The 18943-nt window shown below is 38.9% G+C and overlaps 1 protein-coding gene across 3 annotated transcripts in view; it reads left to right on the top strand.

The window, feature by feature from the left end:
* LOC115214983 (ciliogenesis and planar polarity effector 1-like) overlaps positions 1 to 18943 on the top strand; it is a 61562-nt gene that overhangs the window by 27368 nt on the left and 15251 nt on the right. For all 3 annotated transcript variants that reach the window (XM_036505249.1, XM_029784083.2, XM_036505250.1), the window contains exons 15-20: positions 785 to 906; positions 1831 to 2051; positions 4478 to 4657; positions 8121 to 8336; positions 11290 to 12905; positions 16898 to 16969. In XM_036505249.1, the coding sequence (XP_036361142.1) occupies positions 785 to 906; positions 1831 to 2051; positions 4478 to 4657; positions 8121 to 8336; positions 11290 to 12905; positions 16898 to 16969 (2427 nt within the window). The remainder of the gene's footprint in view (positions 1 to 784; positions 907 to 1830; positions 2052 to 4477; positions 4658 to 8120; positions 8337 to 11289; positions 12906 to 16897; positions 16970 to 18943) is intronic.

Raw genomic sequence — 18943 nt, 5'->3', positions numbered from 1 at the left:
GGTGGTGACAGTATGCTTAATATGGTCTTTTTCTTTCCATGTTGTTTTCACATTGGTTTCTTTGAAAATTGATGCCTTTGTTTGACTCTTCAGAACTTTGAGACATGTAGTTTTGTTGCTCTTAGCTTTGGTAAACCTTTCACTCCTGTCTGACACAAGAACCACCTAGTTACGGTCTTGTCTATCAACTCCACCTATTTTCAGAATTCCTCATTGCAATAAATACCAACAGAACTGGCACTTGAACCCCGTGCTAGTAGAGTATTAAGAGCACCATCCAAGCGTGATCATTGCCAGAGCAGGTATCTGGCCTCCGTGCCGGTGGCACGTAAAAGACACCATTCGAGTGTAATCGTTACCAGTATCGCCTTACTGACACCTGTGCCGGTGACATGTGTAAAGGATTCGAGCGAGGTCATTGCCAGTACCGCCTGACTGGCCCTGTGCCAGTGGCACGTAAAAGCACACACTACACTCTCAGAGTGGTTGGCGTTAGGAAGGCATCCAGCTGTAAAAACTCTGCCAGATCAAGATTGGAGCCTGGTGCAGCCATCTGGTTCGCCAGCCCACAGTCAATCGTCCAACCCATGCTAGCATGGAAAGCGGACGTTACACGCTGATGATGATGATAACTCTTTGACCCAAACTCTGTCAATGCTGGTTATTTCCTCCTTCCCTTCTTGCTGTCAGAACCAAAAAGTGAATATAATAGTTTGGTTTCTTTCCTAAACATTGAAATAATTTCTATGTACCGTTTCTTTATTATAATTTTCTCTTTTTTTAGAGATTCTTTGGAACTCAGCCTTCCAGAAGATCTTCATCCATCTGAAATCTTGAAGAGGAAACTGTCTGTTTTGTTACCTACACATCCAAATACAATGTCTTCCACTTGTAACGAATATAAAGGTAATCATACACAGATTCATCTGTGTTACACTGTGGCTTGCCCTGTTGTTGTTGTTGTTATGACGTTACAATGATTTAAAATGTGATCTGATGACCACTAGGGTAGTGGTCACATTTTAAAAAGTAGCTTTAGTTGATTGAAATAGGTTTAGTTGAAAAAGTAGGTGAGATTGACCTATGGATGTTGAGTCTCATGAAGGAGATGCCAAAGGGTTAAGATGATTGGTAATTTGCTTTGTTTGAGAAGACCCATCCATATCAGGACAATTGAAGGTCCTAAAAGCATATCATTTATGTCTGTTTCTCTACACCGAGTTTGTTCATGGCATGTCTCTTCCCCACACCCATCCCCCTCCATCACTTTTCTGACCACAGCATTAGTCACTGAATCCCTCCATTATACCTTAACCTCTCAACCAGCACAAAGCCACCTCTTTCGGTTCTACTCCCTCTCTCAGCCAGGGGGGGTCTTTGTCTTGCGAGTTAATTGATGACCCCACTGGTGTTGGTGCCATGTAAAAAAAGCACCTGGTACAGTCTGTAAAGCAGCTGGCATTAGGAAGGGCATCCAGCCATAGAAACCATGCCAAAACGCACAACTGGAAACTGGTGCAGCTCCTATCAAACTGTCCAATCCATGCCAGCATGGAAGACAGGCATTAAATGATGACGATGCTGATGATGGCCGTTTTACATGTTGTTATGGTAGTTGTAGTAAGCTCTGTACTCACAATGATATTATCAGTGTTCCAATATTTTGACCGTTCAGCCATTGGCTCTCATATGTGAGTGGCAGGAGGTGACTGTCCACTTGTTTCCTTATTTTATTGAATTTATTGTGATGTTTCTATGTCATCCTTAACTGGAATGCATTTATGTGTATCACATTTAATGCCTCCATATCATTGTCTGTCTCTTTGAAAGATGTATTTGAAGTGAAGGATGACCATCATCAAATTCAGCTGACCGCAGCCATTGATAGTATATTGACCACCGGGATAGTCTGTGGTGTTGACTTGGTCACTTGGCTTTTCCCTGTTCTAGTTGAATCTCTTCAAAATATGGTGAGCAATTTCTCTGCCAGTGTTCCAAGTGATTTCCATCTACCTGCACCTCCATTTTATTTATGGCAGCCTTCTGATTTGGTAAGTAATTTTTAGTTACTCAAATTTTATTTATTATTCTTTTCGTCATCATCATCGTCGTTTAATGTCCGCTTTCCATGCTGGCATGGGTTGGACAGTTTGACTGAGGATTGACAAGCCAGAAGGCTGCACCAGGCTCCAGTCTTGATCTGGCAGAGTTTCTACAGCTGGATGCTCTTCCTAATGCCAACTACTCCGAGAGTGTAGTGGGTGCTTTTACGTGTCTGTCGCAATAAAATATTTGATCCTTATTATATTATACAGCCATAGAAAACGATGCCAAATCAGACTGGATCCTGGCGCAGCCTTCCAGCATGCCAGCCCAGTCAAACTGTCCAATCCATGCCAGTATGGACAATGGACGTTAAATGATGATGGTGACATACATTAAAGAAATTGATTATGTGAAAGGATATTATTTTGGTTTTACAAAAGATCTTTTTGTTCACTAATGATATACTTATTGGTGCCATGATAAAATGCATTCAGTACATCATCATTTAATGTCTATCTTCCGTTCTAGCATGGACGGACAGAATCTGAAGGGCCAGAGAACTGCATCAAGCTTCAGTACCAGCTTTGGCATGGTTTCCATGGCTGGATACTCTTCCTGAAGCCAACCACTTTATAGAATCTAGGGGGTGCTTTTTTTTCATTCAAGCGAGGTCGTTGCCAGTGCTGCTGGACTGACTTCTGTGCAGGTGGCACGTAAAAAACACCATTTTCGAGCGTGGCCGTTGCCAGTACCGCCAAACTGGCCCTCGTGCTGGTGGCACATAATAGCACCCACTACACTCTCGGAGTGGTTGGCGTTAGGAAGCTGTAGAAACTCTGCCAGATAAAGATTGGAGCCTGGTGCAGCCATCTGGTTCGCCAATCCTCAGTCAAATCGTCCAACCCATGCTGGCATGGAAAATGGACGTCAAACGATGATGATGATGACTGGCACTAGTGAATTCCTGTGTGACTTTACAGCATACACTGGGTTAACTTTGCTGAGATACTAACTCTAAAGAAGTCAAGTCCTCAGCAAAACAACACCAAAGGGGCCTTTCAAAGGGGCCTTACATTGCTGCCACTTATTTGCCAACCATTTTGCAGAATGCTGTGACCAATGTAAAACAAAAGAACAATAAACATAGTACATTTATAGAAAATATTATTTCAAGTATAATACAATACATTAAACAATTATTATTTTATCATCGTTATTCAATTAAATGTGTGTGTGTGTGTGTGTGTGTGTGTGTGTGTGCATGCAAATGGAAAATTTTAAATATTCCCATTTTATAAAATAGACGATTAAAATGATGAAGAGGCAAAAAAAAAAGAAGAGAATACTTTATAAGAATTCTAAATCCGAAATTAAAGCAAAAATAGCCAACATTCCATATAATAAACAGTGATAAAAGAATATTTATGAGTAACTATGAAAGACAAAGGAAGAATAATTCATGAAAACCCTAAGTCCGAATATAAACTGGAAATAATTCATACTACCATTACTACAAAAATAATAACTTCCTTTTTATACATGTATTATGCTTATTCTTTTATGTTTTAAATTGGTCACAGCATTCTGCAAAATGGTTGGCAAATAAGTGGCAGCAATGTAGCAATGAAAGGCCTCTTTGGTGTTGTTTTGCTGAGGACTTGGCCTCTTTAGAGTTAGTATCTCAGCAAAGTTAACCCAGTGTATGCTGCAAAGTTGTTGGTGTTAGGGTTAGGGTATCCATCCATCTGTACAACAATAGCTGCAGGGGCACAAAGCAAATGCAAACTGTGCAAGGCCTGACCCATGGCAGAGGCTTTTGAGCGTGCACTGGACTGACCAGCCATTCCCTGTCCTCTTCTGCCAGGTCACGTCTTTGGTCATCATTGACAGTGATAGTGGACTAACACTAATCCTAATCCATCTGTAGAAACCAAGCTAAAACTAGAAAACCTGAAAGAGAGAGGGAATAGCTCTGATTAAGGACTGGTGTGGACTGTGATGACCTGTTCCATTCATACAAAACAAACCTAAAAGGATGAGGATGAGTTCAAATGAGAGCCATGATCATAACCAAGCAGTTACATCATAAAGGATTTATTGGAAACATTCCGTGTTAAAAAAAACATGAATTTATTATTGTTGATATCCTCATTATTTTAATGTTCGTACTTGACACTGATCCGGAATTGAATAAATTAATGTCAAGAAGAAATTATTTCTTTTGGTTCTTTTCTGTCAATTTTTCGGTCAGATACAACATCTTGAGAGTTGGAATTATGTTAAAGAATTTCATTCTTTCCTCACATTCCATCAAAAATAGTTAAGCTTTTTTACCATATTTGGCATGATTTTATAAACGTACACATTTACCGTTTCTTCTTTCATAGTGGCATTTTTTGTATTGTTTTTTGTGTTTTCATTTATTTCCTAGAATGATTCAGCAATAAAGTCTGCTGCTTTAATCCAAGAGAAGGAACTGAGACATAAGACTTCAGTTTTGATACGTCTTATACTGATTGTTCTTCAAGGAGCCAAATTGTCTCTGCCATTGGCACAATGGTATATTCAGCAACTGATGACAGTCTCCAAGAGATCTGCAAATAAATTTGGAGTAAGTTTAGTTACCTGTCATTTAACCCTATAAATTATTTTTATATTTCTTAATTACTTTGACATGAGAACGCTTCAGGTAATGACACTGAAAATTGTACCAATTTCGATGAAAATTTTGGAAAAATTTTTGGGAAAATTTTCGGGGAAAATTATCAGCGAAAATTTTCTAAACATTTTTGTTTAAAATTTTCGAAAAATTTTTGTGGAAAATTTTCGGTGAAATTTTTTGAAAATTTTTGGTGAAATTTTTGGGAAAAGTTTTGGGGAAAATTTTCGGCGAAAATTTTCCAAAAATTTTTGGGGAAAGTTTTCCATGAAAATTTTCTAAAAGTTTTTGGTGAAAATATTTGGTGAAAATTTTTCGAAAGTTTTCACCGAAAATTTTACCCAAAAATTTTTCAAAAATTTTTCGAAAATTTTACGCAAAAAGTTTTCGAAAATTGTACCAAAAATTTTTCGAAAATTTTACCCGAAATAAAAATAGATGTTATGGCTAAAAATAGATTTTTATGTAGCTCTTGCTGCTGCTTTCTGTGTATAGAGTGAATTCTGGTTTAATATTACAGTCAAGATGCCTCACCATCCCCGATACACCAGATTCTGCTTTACACTTAACAACTATAACGATATAGACTTCAGCATATGGGTTTTCGAAAATTTTCCCCGAAAATTTTACCCAAAAATTTTTCCAAAATTTTCACCGAAAATTTTCCCAAAAATTTTTTGAAAATTTTTGCCGAAACTTCTCTCCAAAAATTTTTCGAAAATTTTCACCAAAAATTTTTGCCGAAAATTTTCCCCAAAGATTTTTCGAAAATTTTCACAGAAATTTTACCTAAAAATTTTACGAAAATTTTCTCCAAAAACTTTTCGAAGAGTTCCACTGAAAATTGTACCAAAAAATTTTTCGAAAATTTTCCCTAAAGATTTTTCGAAAATTTTAACCAAAAATTTTACGAAAATTTTCCCCAAAAATTTTTCGAAAATTTTCCGCAGAAATTTTTGGAAGAGTTTCACTGAAAATTTTACCAAATAATTTTCCGAAAATTTTCACCAAAAGTTTTCTCCAAAAACTTTTCGAAAATTTTCACGGAAAATTTTCCAGTTTTCACTGAAAATTTTAGCGAAAATTTTCCCCAAAAATTTTTCGAAAATTTTACCCAAAAATCTTTTGAAAGTTTTCACCGAAAATTTTACCCAAAAATTTTTCGAAAATTTTCACCAAATATTTTCACCAAAAACTTTTCGAGAATTTTCATAGAAAACTTTCCCCAAAAATTTTCCCCAAAGATTTTTCGAAAATTTTCACAGAAATTTTACCTAAAAATTTTACGAAAATTTTCCGCAAAACCTTTTCGAAGAGTTCCACTGAAAATTGCACCAAAAAATTTTACCTAAAAATTTTAGCGCTGCCAAAATCACAAATTATGGCCTTCCATACTTTGTGATTTTGGCACCGCTGGCCTTCCATACTTTTTGATTTTGGCACCGCTGGCCTTCCATACTTTTTAATTTTGGCACCGCTGGCCTTCCATACTTTTTGATTTTGGCACAGCTGGCTTTCCATACTTTTTGATTTTGGCACCGCTGGCTTTCTATACTTTTTGATTTTGGCACCGCTGGCTTTCCATACTTTTTGATTTTGGCACCGCTGGCCTTCTATACTTTGTGATTTTGGCACTGCTGGCCTTGTGATTTTTCGAATAATTTTACCCAAAATTTTCACCGAAAATTCTACCCAAAAATTTTTCGAAAATTTACCGAAAATTTTTCCCAAAAATTTTTCCTAAAAATTTTTCGAAAATTTACCGAAAATTTTAGCCAAAAATTTTTGCCGAAAATTTTCCCCAAAGATTTTTCGAAAATTTTCACCGAAATTTTACCCAAAACTTTTACGAAAATTTTCCACAAAAACTTTTCGAAGAGTTCCACTGAAAATTGTACCAAAAAATTTTTCGAAAAATTTTATCCGAGCTAAAAATAGATGTTATGGCTAAAAATAGATTTTTATGTAGCTCTTGCTGCTGCTTTCTGTGTATAGAGTGAATTCTGGTTTAATATTACAGTCAAGATGCCTCACCATACCCGATACACCAGATTCTGCTTTACACTTAACAACTTATGACGATATCGACTTTTATAGACTTCAGCATATGGAGCATATTCGTTATATGGGTTTTCGAAAATTTTCACCGAAAATTTTACCCAAAAATTTTTCCAAAATTTTCACCGAAAATTCTACCCAAAAATTTTTCCCAAAAATTTTTCGAAAATTTACCGAAAATTTTCACCGAAAATTTTAGCCAAAAATTTTTGCCGAAAATTTTCCTCAAAGATTTTTCGAAAATTTTCACCGAAATTTTACCCAAAACTTTTACGAAAATTTTCCACAAAAATTTTACGAAAATTTTACCCAAAAATTTGTGGAAAATTTTACCCAAGCTAAAAATAGATGTTATGGCTAAAAATAGATTTTTATGTAGCTCTTGCTGCTTTTTTCTGTGTATAGAGTGAATTCTGGTTTAATATTACAGTCAAGATGCCTCACCATCCCCGATACACCAGATTCTGCCTTACACTTAACAACTATGACGATATCGACTTTTATAGACTTCAGCATATGGAGCATATTCGTTATATGGGTTTTCGAAAATTTTCCCCAAAAATTTTACCCAAAAATTTTTCCAAAATTTTCACCAAAAATTTTCCCAAAAATATTTTGAAAATTTTTGCCGAAAATTCTCCCCAAAAATTTTTCGAAAATTTACCGAAAATTTTCACCAAAAATTTTTCGAAAATTTTACCCAAAACTTTTTGCCGTTAATTTTCTCCAAAGATTTTTTGAAAATTTTCACCGAAATTTTACCCAAAACTTTTTGCCGTTAATTTTCCCCCAAAACTTTTCGAAGAGTTCCACTGAAAATTCTCCCCAAAAATTTTTCGGAAATTTACCGAATATTTTCACCGAAAATTTTACTCAAAAATTTTTGCCGAAAATTTCCCCAAAGACTTTTCGAAAATTTTCACCGAAATTTTACCCAAAAAGTATTGGTGACAGAAGATTATTATCATCATCATCATCATTGTTTAACATCTGCTTTCCATGCTGGCATGGGTTGGACGGTTTGACTGAGGACTGGCAAGCCAGGAGGCTGCACCAGGCTCCAATCTGATCTGGTAAGGTTTCTACAGCTTGATGCCCTTCCTAATGCCAACCACTCAGAGAGTGTAATGGGTGCTTTTTATGTGGCACTGGCAACAACCATGCTCAAACAGTGCCTTTTGAGTGCCATCGGCACAGGAGCCAGTCAATCTTGTGTTAACATGTTACTTTGAGATTTTGATGATGTGATTGTCTTAGAATGACTTTTAATTATAAAAAAAAAACGTATCCATTGTAGAAAGTGCTGGAAATTTTTTAACCATATTCTCTCTATTTTTTCCATTTTCATTTTATATAGAAAGAATTTGATGGTCCAATTATGGAATTTCCAGATATACTTTTGCATCTGGGAAGTGTGAAATCTAATCTTCAATCATTTACAACTAATACCAAATTTTTACCAATATTCTCTTCGTTTCGGAACTTTTGTGGACTCACCTGGTTCCTACATGTCCGTGACCAGCTGTCATTGCATAACAGATTGCGAAGATCTTACATAGAAAGGCAGCGCATTGTAAGTGTTCCTATCTTTTACTAATTTCATTATCGTCACTGGTAGATTGCTAAACTAAATGCCTCACAGAAATATTTTAAATTTGGCTCTCTTCAAATCTAAGTTCAAATCTCCCCAGAGTTGTCTGACTATTTAGTTTTTCTGTGTAAATAAATAAATTGGGCGTTGTGTGTGTTTATTGAACGAAAACACCTAAAGCTCCACGAGGCTCCAGCAGGGGTAGTGGCGATCCCTGCTGTACTCTTTCGCCCCAACTTTCTCTCACTCTTTCTTCCTGTTTCTTGAGTAATGCTGCGATGGACTGGTGTCCCGTCCAGCTGGGGGGAACACATACGCCATAGAAACCAGGAAACCGGGCCCATGAGCCTGGCTAGGCTTGAAAAGGGCGCAAGGAAAAAAGAAAGATTGTGTAATGTAAGTGTGTATGGAGAACTGAGCAGGGATGAGGTAAGAGGGGAAAAAGAACATCAGATAAATTAGTTGTAGAGTACAAGAGAGAAGACTGCTGAACCGTTATGGACATGTGATGCCTGTGAAAGATGACGTGAGGTATTGAAGAAGTCTCAGGCGACCAAAGTGGAAGGAGCCTGCATAAATGATCAAAGAAGTGCTGAAGTCTCATTACAGGTCTTAGATTTCCCAATGGAAATGACAAAGAGCCTGCAACAAATGCTGTGCCAAAATGAGGAAAAAAAGAAACGTAATGTGACGATGATATATTCTGAGTAAAAACTCTAAGATGGCCAACTTTGCCAATCGCCTCCAAGGCTGATAAATATTTGACACACATTATGGATGATTTAATCAACTTCAACATTAATGAAATCTGCAGAGTGTAGAATTTCAATATACGTATCCATATTATGTCTCAGTTGGTTTGATATCAAATCACAAATGAGTGCCTGACACTGAATTTTTTGACTGAAGACTAGAAATATCATCATCATCATCATCATTTAACGTCCGTTTTCCATGCTAGCATGGGCTGGACGGTTCAGCCGGGGTCTGGGAAGTCAGAAGGCTGCACCAGGCTCCAGTCTGATCTGGCAATGTTTCTACAGCTTGATGCCCTTCCTAACGCCAACCACTCCATGAGTGTAGTGGATGCTTTTTAAGTGCCACCGGCACAGGTGCCAGGCGAGGCTGGTAACAGCCATGATCAGTTGATGCGTTTTATGTGCCACCGGCACGAAAGCCGGTCATGGCAGTGCTGGTATCGGCCACGTTCGGATGGTGCTTTTTATGTGCCACCAACACAGGTATCACAACTACAATTTCCATTTGATATTTATTTTGATGTTGATGTACCTGACTCAATAGGTCTCCTCAAGCACAATTACTGATAAGTAATTTTAGAGGTATAATAATTGGCACAAATCATCATCAGAAAGGTATAATTTGGTCGGTGTTTCATGTCATTTAGCGAATTAATATGTAATTTTTACATTTACTGACTAAATTTCAAATTGGTTACAATTTTGCAAATTGTTTACAGGCGCAGGAGTGGCTGTGTGGTAAGTAGCTTACTTACCAACCACATGGTTCCAGGTTCAGTCCCACTGCGTGGCATCTTGGGCAAGTGTCTTCTACTATAGCCTCGGGCCGACCAAAGCCTTGTGAGTGGATTTGGTTAATGGAAACTGAAAGAAGCCCGTCGTATATATGTATGTGTGTGTGTGTTTGTGTATCTGTGTTTGTCCCCCTAGCATTGCTTGACAACCGATGCTGGTGTGTTTACGTCCCCGTCACTTAGCGGTTCGGCAAAAGAGACCGATAGAATAAGTACTGGGCTTACAAAAGAATAAGTCCCGGGGTCGAGTTGCTCGATTAAAGGCGGTGCTCCAGCATGGCCGCAGTCAAATGACTGAAACAAGTAAAAGAGTAAAAGAGTAAAATGTACTTTTCATTAAACCAGATTTTTACTCAAGTAAGCAGTGAGTGTAGAGTTTCCTCCCTTGTGCAGCGATTTCAATCCAAGTGTCGGGCATTGAAATTCTATTTTTGGTTTATCCATGTATAATCCCCATCCTGTATTAGCTTCCGGATATTTAGAAAGGAATGGAATACAAAGCTACATGGTTCCAAAACGATCTGTGGTCACTTAACCACGCCTACATGGATGTGTACAGAGTTTCAGCCTCGGACAGCAATGACTTTAGCCTCCACTGGTTTAGGGAATGAAGACATTACCCCTATTAAAGGCACCAGGCAAGGGATAAAGTCTCCTAAACAATAATAATGAGCTTGGTCAAGTGAAATCTTAGAGCAGAAGACATTTATCCAAAGTGTCACATAACCACAGAGCTGCAAAGTAAACTGAGACCACTTTTTCTTGCACCGCCATCTTTTTTTCCTGTCTTCTATTGGTCAGTCCACGGTACATTTAATACCTCCCCCCCAGTTTCACCCTTTGACCCCACTTTGCATTCAGATTACTTTTAAATGTAATGTTTATTTATTCAAATTGTTTTGAGTTAATCTCGTGTTAACCTGTTACTTTGAGATTTTGATGATGTGATAGTTTATTTTTAGAACGACATTGTAGGATAGGTGTGAGAGACCAGATCTGTTCAGTTTGAACATAAAACTGGAAGACTATTTGGGCCAAATAGGGCTGGTTTAAATGCAAAAGGGTTAAGCATCCCTGTCCTTCAACACCATTTTATGTCCACTTTTCCATTCCGGCATCGGTCAACTGGTTTCACTGGGTCTGTCTTCTAGGATGCCTGTGTTCTTGGATGCCCTTTTGTGTTGCCAACCCTTTTAGTTGCCTCTTACAACTTGCAGGAACAGAATCTACCTTCTCTAAAACTAGAATACACTTGCTAATCTCCCTTTAAACATATTAAAATTACTTTTTTCCCTAATTTATTTTTTAGAAATAAAAAAAACTCTGTTTTGTTTGCTAAGCATTAAATATAATTTTCTGTATTCATTTTATTTACTTTTTAAGAAACCATCTACATTAAAAGATGAAGAATGGTGTGCTTTGTGTGAAGTTTGTCTTACCTGGAATGTTCATTTCATCCCATTCAGCCATTATTTAGCTGATGAAGAATGGTCTTACAAAGTTCTTCTCTCAGTTTTATCAGAATTGGAACCTTCAGTTTATACAGCTCAAATCCTGGCAACTTTCTGTCACGATGTGGAACAGCTTGATTCTGAAGTTCAAGAAAAACTGGAAATTTTGTTGAAACGATGGCAAACATTTCCAGTTATCAAGGTCCAAAGTATTAAGCAAAAAAGTGGCATTATCAGAAGAAGTTCTTCATCTGAGAAGTCTTTGTCAGTATACTTCCAAGAATATTGCAGTTCTGTGGAGAAGACTATGGATAAAAAAAAGAACTACTTTGGAAATTACTGTGAGTTTATGTTTGATTCCAAAACCGCCACAGAACATAGTATTAATGTTGGTTCTTTCCCATTTGAAACATGTGAATCATATGGTAAATTCTTGGATATGTTTTATGACATTTCCTTTTCAAAACTTCTGGAAGAAGAGAGATCACAATCAAAGTCATTCTCCCCATTGCTTGATGTATTCACGGAAGAAATTGTTGCCATGCAAATGGAATCCATGCCATTTCGAACAATGACAGGTCGACATCCTAAACAGAGTCTGCTTATTTTATCAAAGCCATGCAAAGAAGCGACCAATTTCCAAGATTCCAGTAATATATTGGATCCAAGTTTTGGTTCAGTTAATCAACAAACTCCTAAAAAAACCAAAGGTCTTTTTAATCGGAGTCATTCAGCCGATGCCTCATGTCACTACTCTGCTACAAGTCCTGTTAGTCAAATGACTGCAGTTGAGAAAAGACAGTTGTGGAGCCAAGCTAAAAGGAGGCAGGACAGATGTAGAGAAACGACGATGCCACGGAGTAACAGATCAAAATCTTTGGATAGTATTTCAGACAAACAAAATATTCTGTGGTCATTTGATATTGATTTTGGTTCTCAGTATTTGAAACTGAACCAGTTGGTTGATTGGCTGATTATGTGGGCTAAAAAGAACCATATTCTCATTTCTCAACTTGAAGAGGAACAAAAAGATGGAGATTCTGCCATGCATGCCATTGTCCAGCCTCAGTTGTTGGTTCTTGCTTTGTGGCTTTTGGAACAGAAGTATTATCCTTTAACTAATACAACTACAGATAACCATTCAGTCCAGTTTGCTTCCAGTCTAAAAGAAACCTCCAAGAAACTGACTTTTCAGAGTTCCAGAAGTCACTTAGAAAAGAAGAAAAGAAAGAAAAAGAGTGATTCTTCATCTCTGTCAAAAGACAAAGAGCCTTCGCTTCCTCCAGCTCTTTCATTTGACAAAGAAGAATTTAGAAAATGGTTGAGAAGTTCAGAGAATGGAATTGAAGCCAGAAATGAACAGGAAACTCAGTCTTTGACATCAAATAAAATTGGCAGCAAAACTAATAAAAAAAAGAAAAAACAAAAACAGAAAGTGGTATGGAATCCTTTGGAAACGATGAAACCTCTCAAATTTAAAAACCTGGAAGAGGAAGAACAAGAAGAACGTGAAGAAGTGAATCAAGCGTACGAATACGTTCTCCACACGTGAGTAAATTGGTTGTTGTTGTTGTTGTTGTTGTTAATTAGTCTTTGATTGGCTCTGATCAAAGATGGCTATCCTGTTGTGTTTTAGACATGATTGTGTATGTAAAACTAATTATCCAACATGTATGCTTATCCTTTTAAAACAGCTGGTTGTGAGTCCTTCCTCCTGATTAAGCTAGAGAGAGAGAGAGAGAGAGATTTGGCTGCTATTTTTTGCAGGTTAAGTGACCATGTGAAGATTCCCTTACTGACTTAATTAGTAACTTTGTGTTTGCAGCTGTGATTACCAAACATCATCATCATCGTCGTCATTTAATGTCCATGTTCCAAGCTGGCATGGGTTGGATGGTTTAACTGACTTCACTGGGCTCAAACACGGCCTTGTACTCCAGGGTTTCAATGGCTGGATGCCCTTACTAATGGCAGTCACTTTACAGTATGTGCTGAATGCTTTTTTTCATGCCACTGACACTAGTAAGGTCGCCATGCAGCTTGCAAGGTTGTGAAACCCAAGGGAGCAGCTTGTTAGGAGAAGAGTTTAAAGTATGGGAAGATCTGTTTACTGCAAAACACTTTAGATGCTAGTAACTAGTCCAAACATTATAATTAGCCCTGGTGAATTGAAAACTTAATCAAGTTGCAGTAAATTTAGTAGTGTTTACAAATTTCCTGTGAATGGACAGAGATTTAGAGACGTGTTACTTGAAGCTTTTGATGAAAAAAAGGAGGACATAGCATCACATAATGTGGAAAACAACTGGAGGTTCCTATGGGACAACCTGTTGAGGGCTTCTGACCAGATCTGGGGATGGTGCAAAGTCCCATCTTGGTCTAAGGTAACATGGTGGTGGAACAATGTAGTTGACAGGGCCATTAGAGAAAAGAAACAAGCATGGAAGGACTGGAAGAACAGTGGTAGCAGGGAACTGTGTCAGATTGCCAGAAGAGAAGCTAGGAGAGATAGGTTTACTTAGCAAGAGGGGAGGCAGATAAGAAAATATTTTCCCAGTGTTCTGCATCGCGAGGGCCAAAGACTTGAGGTGTTTTGTGTTGCAAGACAGTGTGTGACAGAGAATCAAGATGTCATAGGAGAGAAATGTGTCTGCATGGATGACGGCTCACTTGCGTTAAATGAGGCTGCTAGGAGAAAGACCTGGAGACGCCACTATGAAAGGTTGCTAAAGGAAGAGAATGAATGGGAGAAAGAGAGCCTGCCAAATGTCAACCCAACAGAGGGACCAGCTATTCAAATTGACAGTACCTTGGTAGATAAAGCAATTAAAGGTGTGAAGACAAGGAAAGCCCCTGGCCCATCAGGAATCACTGCAGAGATGCTTAAAATATCTGGCAGTGTCGGCTATTGTCTAGTCACCTGTATAGTCAATCAGGTGATACATGAAGCAGTCACACCCAATGACTGGTGTAGCAGCACCATAGTCAACTGCTACAAAGGTAAAGGTGACGCCCTAGATACAAATAATTTCAGAGGTGTCAAATTGTTAGATCAGGTGATAAAAGTCATAAAGAGGGTCATAGCCCAACTAATTAGGGAGAGAGTTAGTTTAGACAAGATGCAATTTGGGTTTGTGCCAGGGAGAAGCACCACTGATGTCAATATTTCTGGTAAGATAGCTGCAGGAGAAATACCTAACCAAAGATAAACCCCTGTACTTGGCTTTTGTTGACATGGAGAAAGCTTTTGACAGGGTCCCCTGATCCCTTATCTTGTGGACAATCTAGAAACTAGGGATATATGAGTGGTTAGTGAGAGCTGTACATGTCAGGTACAGGGATGCTGTCAGTAAAGTGAGGCTCAGCAACGAGTATAGTGAAGATTTCAGGGTACAAGTAGAAATTCACCAAGGATCAGTGCTCAAGCCCCTCTTATTCATCATAGTCTTCCAGGCAATAACAGAGGAATTCAAGATGAGATGCCCCTGGTATCTCCTATATGTTGATGACCTTGCTCTAATAGCTGAATCACTATCAGAATTAGAGAAGAAATTTAGGGTGTGGAAGCAAGGTCTAGAATTGAAGGGCCTTAGAGTCAATCTAGCAAAAACCAAAGTCTTAATAAGTAGGAAGGCAGACAAACCACAAATCCCTACAGGTGGATAGCCTAGCTCGATCTGTAGAAAAGGTGTAGGTAGAAACTCCATAAGATGTACCTGATGTAAGCTATGGACACATAAGAGGTGCAGCAATATCAAAGAATGGCTAACTGGGAAGATAATGTTTGTGTGTGGCAATGCACAGGGGCAATAAACACTGAAAATATGCAGAAAACAGCTTCCATCACATTCCAGGGAGAAAAACTAGAAGTAGTTGATAGTTTCCGTTATCTAGTCATAGCTATTAGAGTAAGAATAGCCTGGGTTCAAAGAGCTGCTACCTCTGCTGGTAACAAAGGGGCTCTTGCTCAGACTGAAAGGTAGACTGTATGATACATGTGTATGAACAGCCCTACTACACTGTAGTGAAACATGGGCCGTGACTGCTGAAAACATGTGTAAGCTTGCAAGAAATGAAGGTAGTATACTCCGCTGGATGTGTGTAATGTTAGTGTGCATATACAACAAATTGTAAGCACCTTGGACATAAGAAGCATCAGATGTGGTGTTCAAGAGAGATGACTGCACTGGTATGATCATGTGTTGCATATGGATGAGGACAGCTGTGTGAAAAAGTGTCACACCCTAGCAGTACAGGGAACTTGTGGAAGAGGTAGACCCAGGAAGACCTGGAATGAGGTGGTGAAGCACGACCTTCAAACGTTGGGCCTCACAGAGGCAATGACAAGTGACTGAGACCTTTAGAGATATGCTGTGCTTAAGAAGACTCAGCGAGCCAAATGAGACCGTAACCGTGACCTATGCCAGTGTCGCATAATCAGCCCCTTTAAGAGTGTCCTTCAATCATTGGGCAATATACTGTGCTTGAGAAGACCTGTTGAGTCAAGTGAAATCATTGTTGTGGCTGATGCCAGCGACGTTTGACTGGTACATAAAAAGCACCATTTGAGCGTGGCAATGTCAGTCCCAGCAGACTGGCATCCGTGCCAGTGGCACATAAAATGCTCCATACGAATGTGGTCGGTGCCTGTGCCGTCTGACTGGTCTCATGCTAGTGGCACATAAAAAGCACCATTCAAGCATAGTCGTTGCCAGTGCCACCTCACTGGCTCTCTTTATTAAATCTGGCTCTCTTTAGTTAATCCCCTAATTGTGATGTCACCGGCTCATTCCACTTGAATTTGAACCAGGGTACACACTGGTTGACTGACTCATAACCACTGAGTAAACTACTATGTTTAATACCTGAAAATTTAATCATTATCCCATTCATCATCATCATCATTGTTTAGCATCCGGTTTTCATGCTGGCATGGGTTGGGCGGTTTGACTGGGGACTGGCAACCCAGGAGGCTGCACCAGGCTCCAATCTAATTTAGCTAGGTCTCTATGGCTGACTGCCCTTCCTAACACTAACTACTTCAAGAGTGTAGTGGGTGCTTTTTACGTGCCACTGGCATGGGAGCCAGTCAGGCGGCACTGGCATCAACCACATTTTGATGGTGCTTTTTATGTGTCACCGGCACAGGAGCCAGTTGTTGGGAACTGGCATCAGCCATGTTCGGATGGTGTTTTTTATGTGCCACCGATATGGGGAGCCAGTCAGGCAGCCCTGGCATCGACTCATGCTTGAATGGTGCTCCAGCAGAAATCTATTCTACTCCCCACCTTTACCTCTTATTAGCCCTCATTATCTTAGCAAAATACTTGGTTTTGTTTTTACTTTATGGTTTTGCTTGAAGAAATTTAATGTAAGTTCTACGAAATGTTGGTGGTTTCAATATAAATATCTTCAGTCAATTCTAAACTAATGTAAAACTATTTAATTCAAGATTTTCTTTTTTATGATTGCATATAAAATGATGCTGATGTGTAAACTTTTGTTTTGTTATACATAATTTTATTTGCATATTTTTTCAGTATCAATGAAGGGAGTTTTGCCACAGAACTCAGCAATGTCTCAGCAGTTTCTGAGACTCAACAGACCCAAGAGTGAGTCAATTCTTGTCTAAGTTTTTTTAATTATTTCAAAGTCTTACACCCAATGTTGTAAATTAAGCAACCATCTGAAGTAGATTAGGTCCTGGCATGTCTGGCACTTGGATTCATAACTTTGAATCCTGCTTGTTTCCTTAGACTTTGAGACTACACCATTTTCTTAACACAAAAATTGGTATATAAAAGCCTGAGGCAAAGGAAACCAGTTATATCCATATTTTTAAGTGGAAGCATCTTATCTTTATGATGGTTTGTTTTCCATCAAGCATAAATGAATATCTTTTTTTCTCAACCTATTTACATCATCATCATCATTTGTTTTCCATGCTGGCATGGTTTGGCTAGGACTGATAAGCCAGAGAGCGGCACCAAGCTCCAGTCTGATTTCGCTTGGTCTCTACAGCGGGATGCCCTTCCTAACACCAACTGCAGGTGCCTTATTAATTTACTCAAATTTGCAGAAATTTTGTAAAATAAGTTAATCTTCCTGGAAAATTTATCTGTATTTATCCTTCCATAGATTTATCTACCATCTGTTTGAATCTAATTCTCTGCTCTTCAGAAGGAAATATTTTTTTCCTTTCTCAGACCTCCATATTCTACTTATTTTTGATTTTTGTAGAATTGAATATTCATCATCATCATACGTCCGCTTTCCATGCTAGCATGGGTTGGATGATTTAACTGAGGACTGGCGAACCAGATGGCTGCACCAGGCTCAAATCTGATCTGGCAGAGTTTCTACAACTGGATGACTTTTCTAACGCTAACCACTCCGAGAGTGTAGTGTGTGCTTTTACGTGCCAGCAGCATGAGGGCCAGTCAGGCAGTACTGGCAATGGCCATGCTCAAATGGTGTTTTTTACATTCCACATGCACAGGAGTCAGTCCAGCGGCACTGGCAACAACCTTGCTCAAATGTTTTGTTCACGTGCCACCGACACAAGTGCCTGTAAGGCGACACTGGTAACGATCACACTCAAATGGTGCTTTTTACATGCCACCGGCATGGAAGCCAGACAGCTGCTCTGGCAGTGATCCTGCTCGGATGGAGCTGTTAGCACTCTACTGGCATGGGTGCCAGTCATCAAATCTGGTTGAAAGATAAATCATCTCCTGTAGAAACAATTAACTTTCTTAATGAACAGACTTGAATTCAGCATTTCAAGACTCAACTTATCACTTGACAGTTTTGCAGTAGAGTGACTGCCTACAGCAGGGATCTCTACCATCCTGGGGCACCTACTTGAATCCAGGTGATTCCAATCATGGAGAATCAAGTGCTACAGCCATGGTCACACTAATGTGCTGATAACAGGATATGAGACTCTGGTTTCTCAACTGGTTCTCTGGTTCCCCATTAATTTGGACATCTGGCATATGAGACAGGAGAGAAATGGCTTCAAGAAACAGGAATAATTCATTCCTGACACAGATACAGTCCCACCTTGGGCAAATGCCTTCTAGTATAGCCTTGGGCTAACCAAAACCTTGAGTGGATTCCATAGATGGAAACTGAAGGAAGCCTATAATACATAAGGTGTTCAGGCTAAATTTGTGTGGGTACAGTTCAGAAGGATACCAACCACTCTGCCTGCAAGACCAAGGCTGAGCTGATGGCCAAGTTGAAGGAAGTGTTCAAAAATCTTCCACGAGACATGGTGAGGAATGCATTTTAGGTTCCAAAGCTGTCTTGAGGCTGTGGTGGAAACTAAGAGCAGCTACTTTGAGTAAACTCCTCTCCCAGCCATAATCGAATTGATATTTTTTGATTTTTTAAAAATACTTTTTTTGTTGGGTGGGATATTGTGTTGTCTTTTGCCTTTATGGAAGCCACCAGATTTGGCCTAAACATCCTCTGTATTTGTGTGCATGTGTGTTTGTATTCTTGTCTTGACAATGAGAGTTCCTGTCAGACAAGCAATGTCATTCATTTCCAATCTTCTGTGAAGAAAACATGTCTAGCCA

The sequence above is a fragment of the Octopus sinensis genome, linkage group LG8, assembly GCF_006345805.1.
Source record: "Octopus sinensis linkage group LG8, ASM634580v1, whole genome shotgun sequence".
NCBI lineage: Eukaryota > Metazoa > Mollusca > Cephalopoda > Octopoda > Octopodidae > Octopus > Octopus sinensis.
Note: the sequence above shows the minus strand (reverse complement) of the source record. Positions and strands in the feature narration are given on the sequence as shown.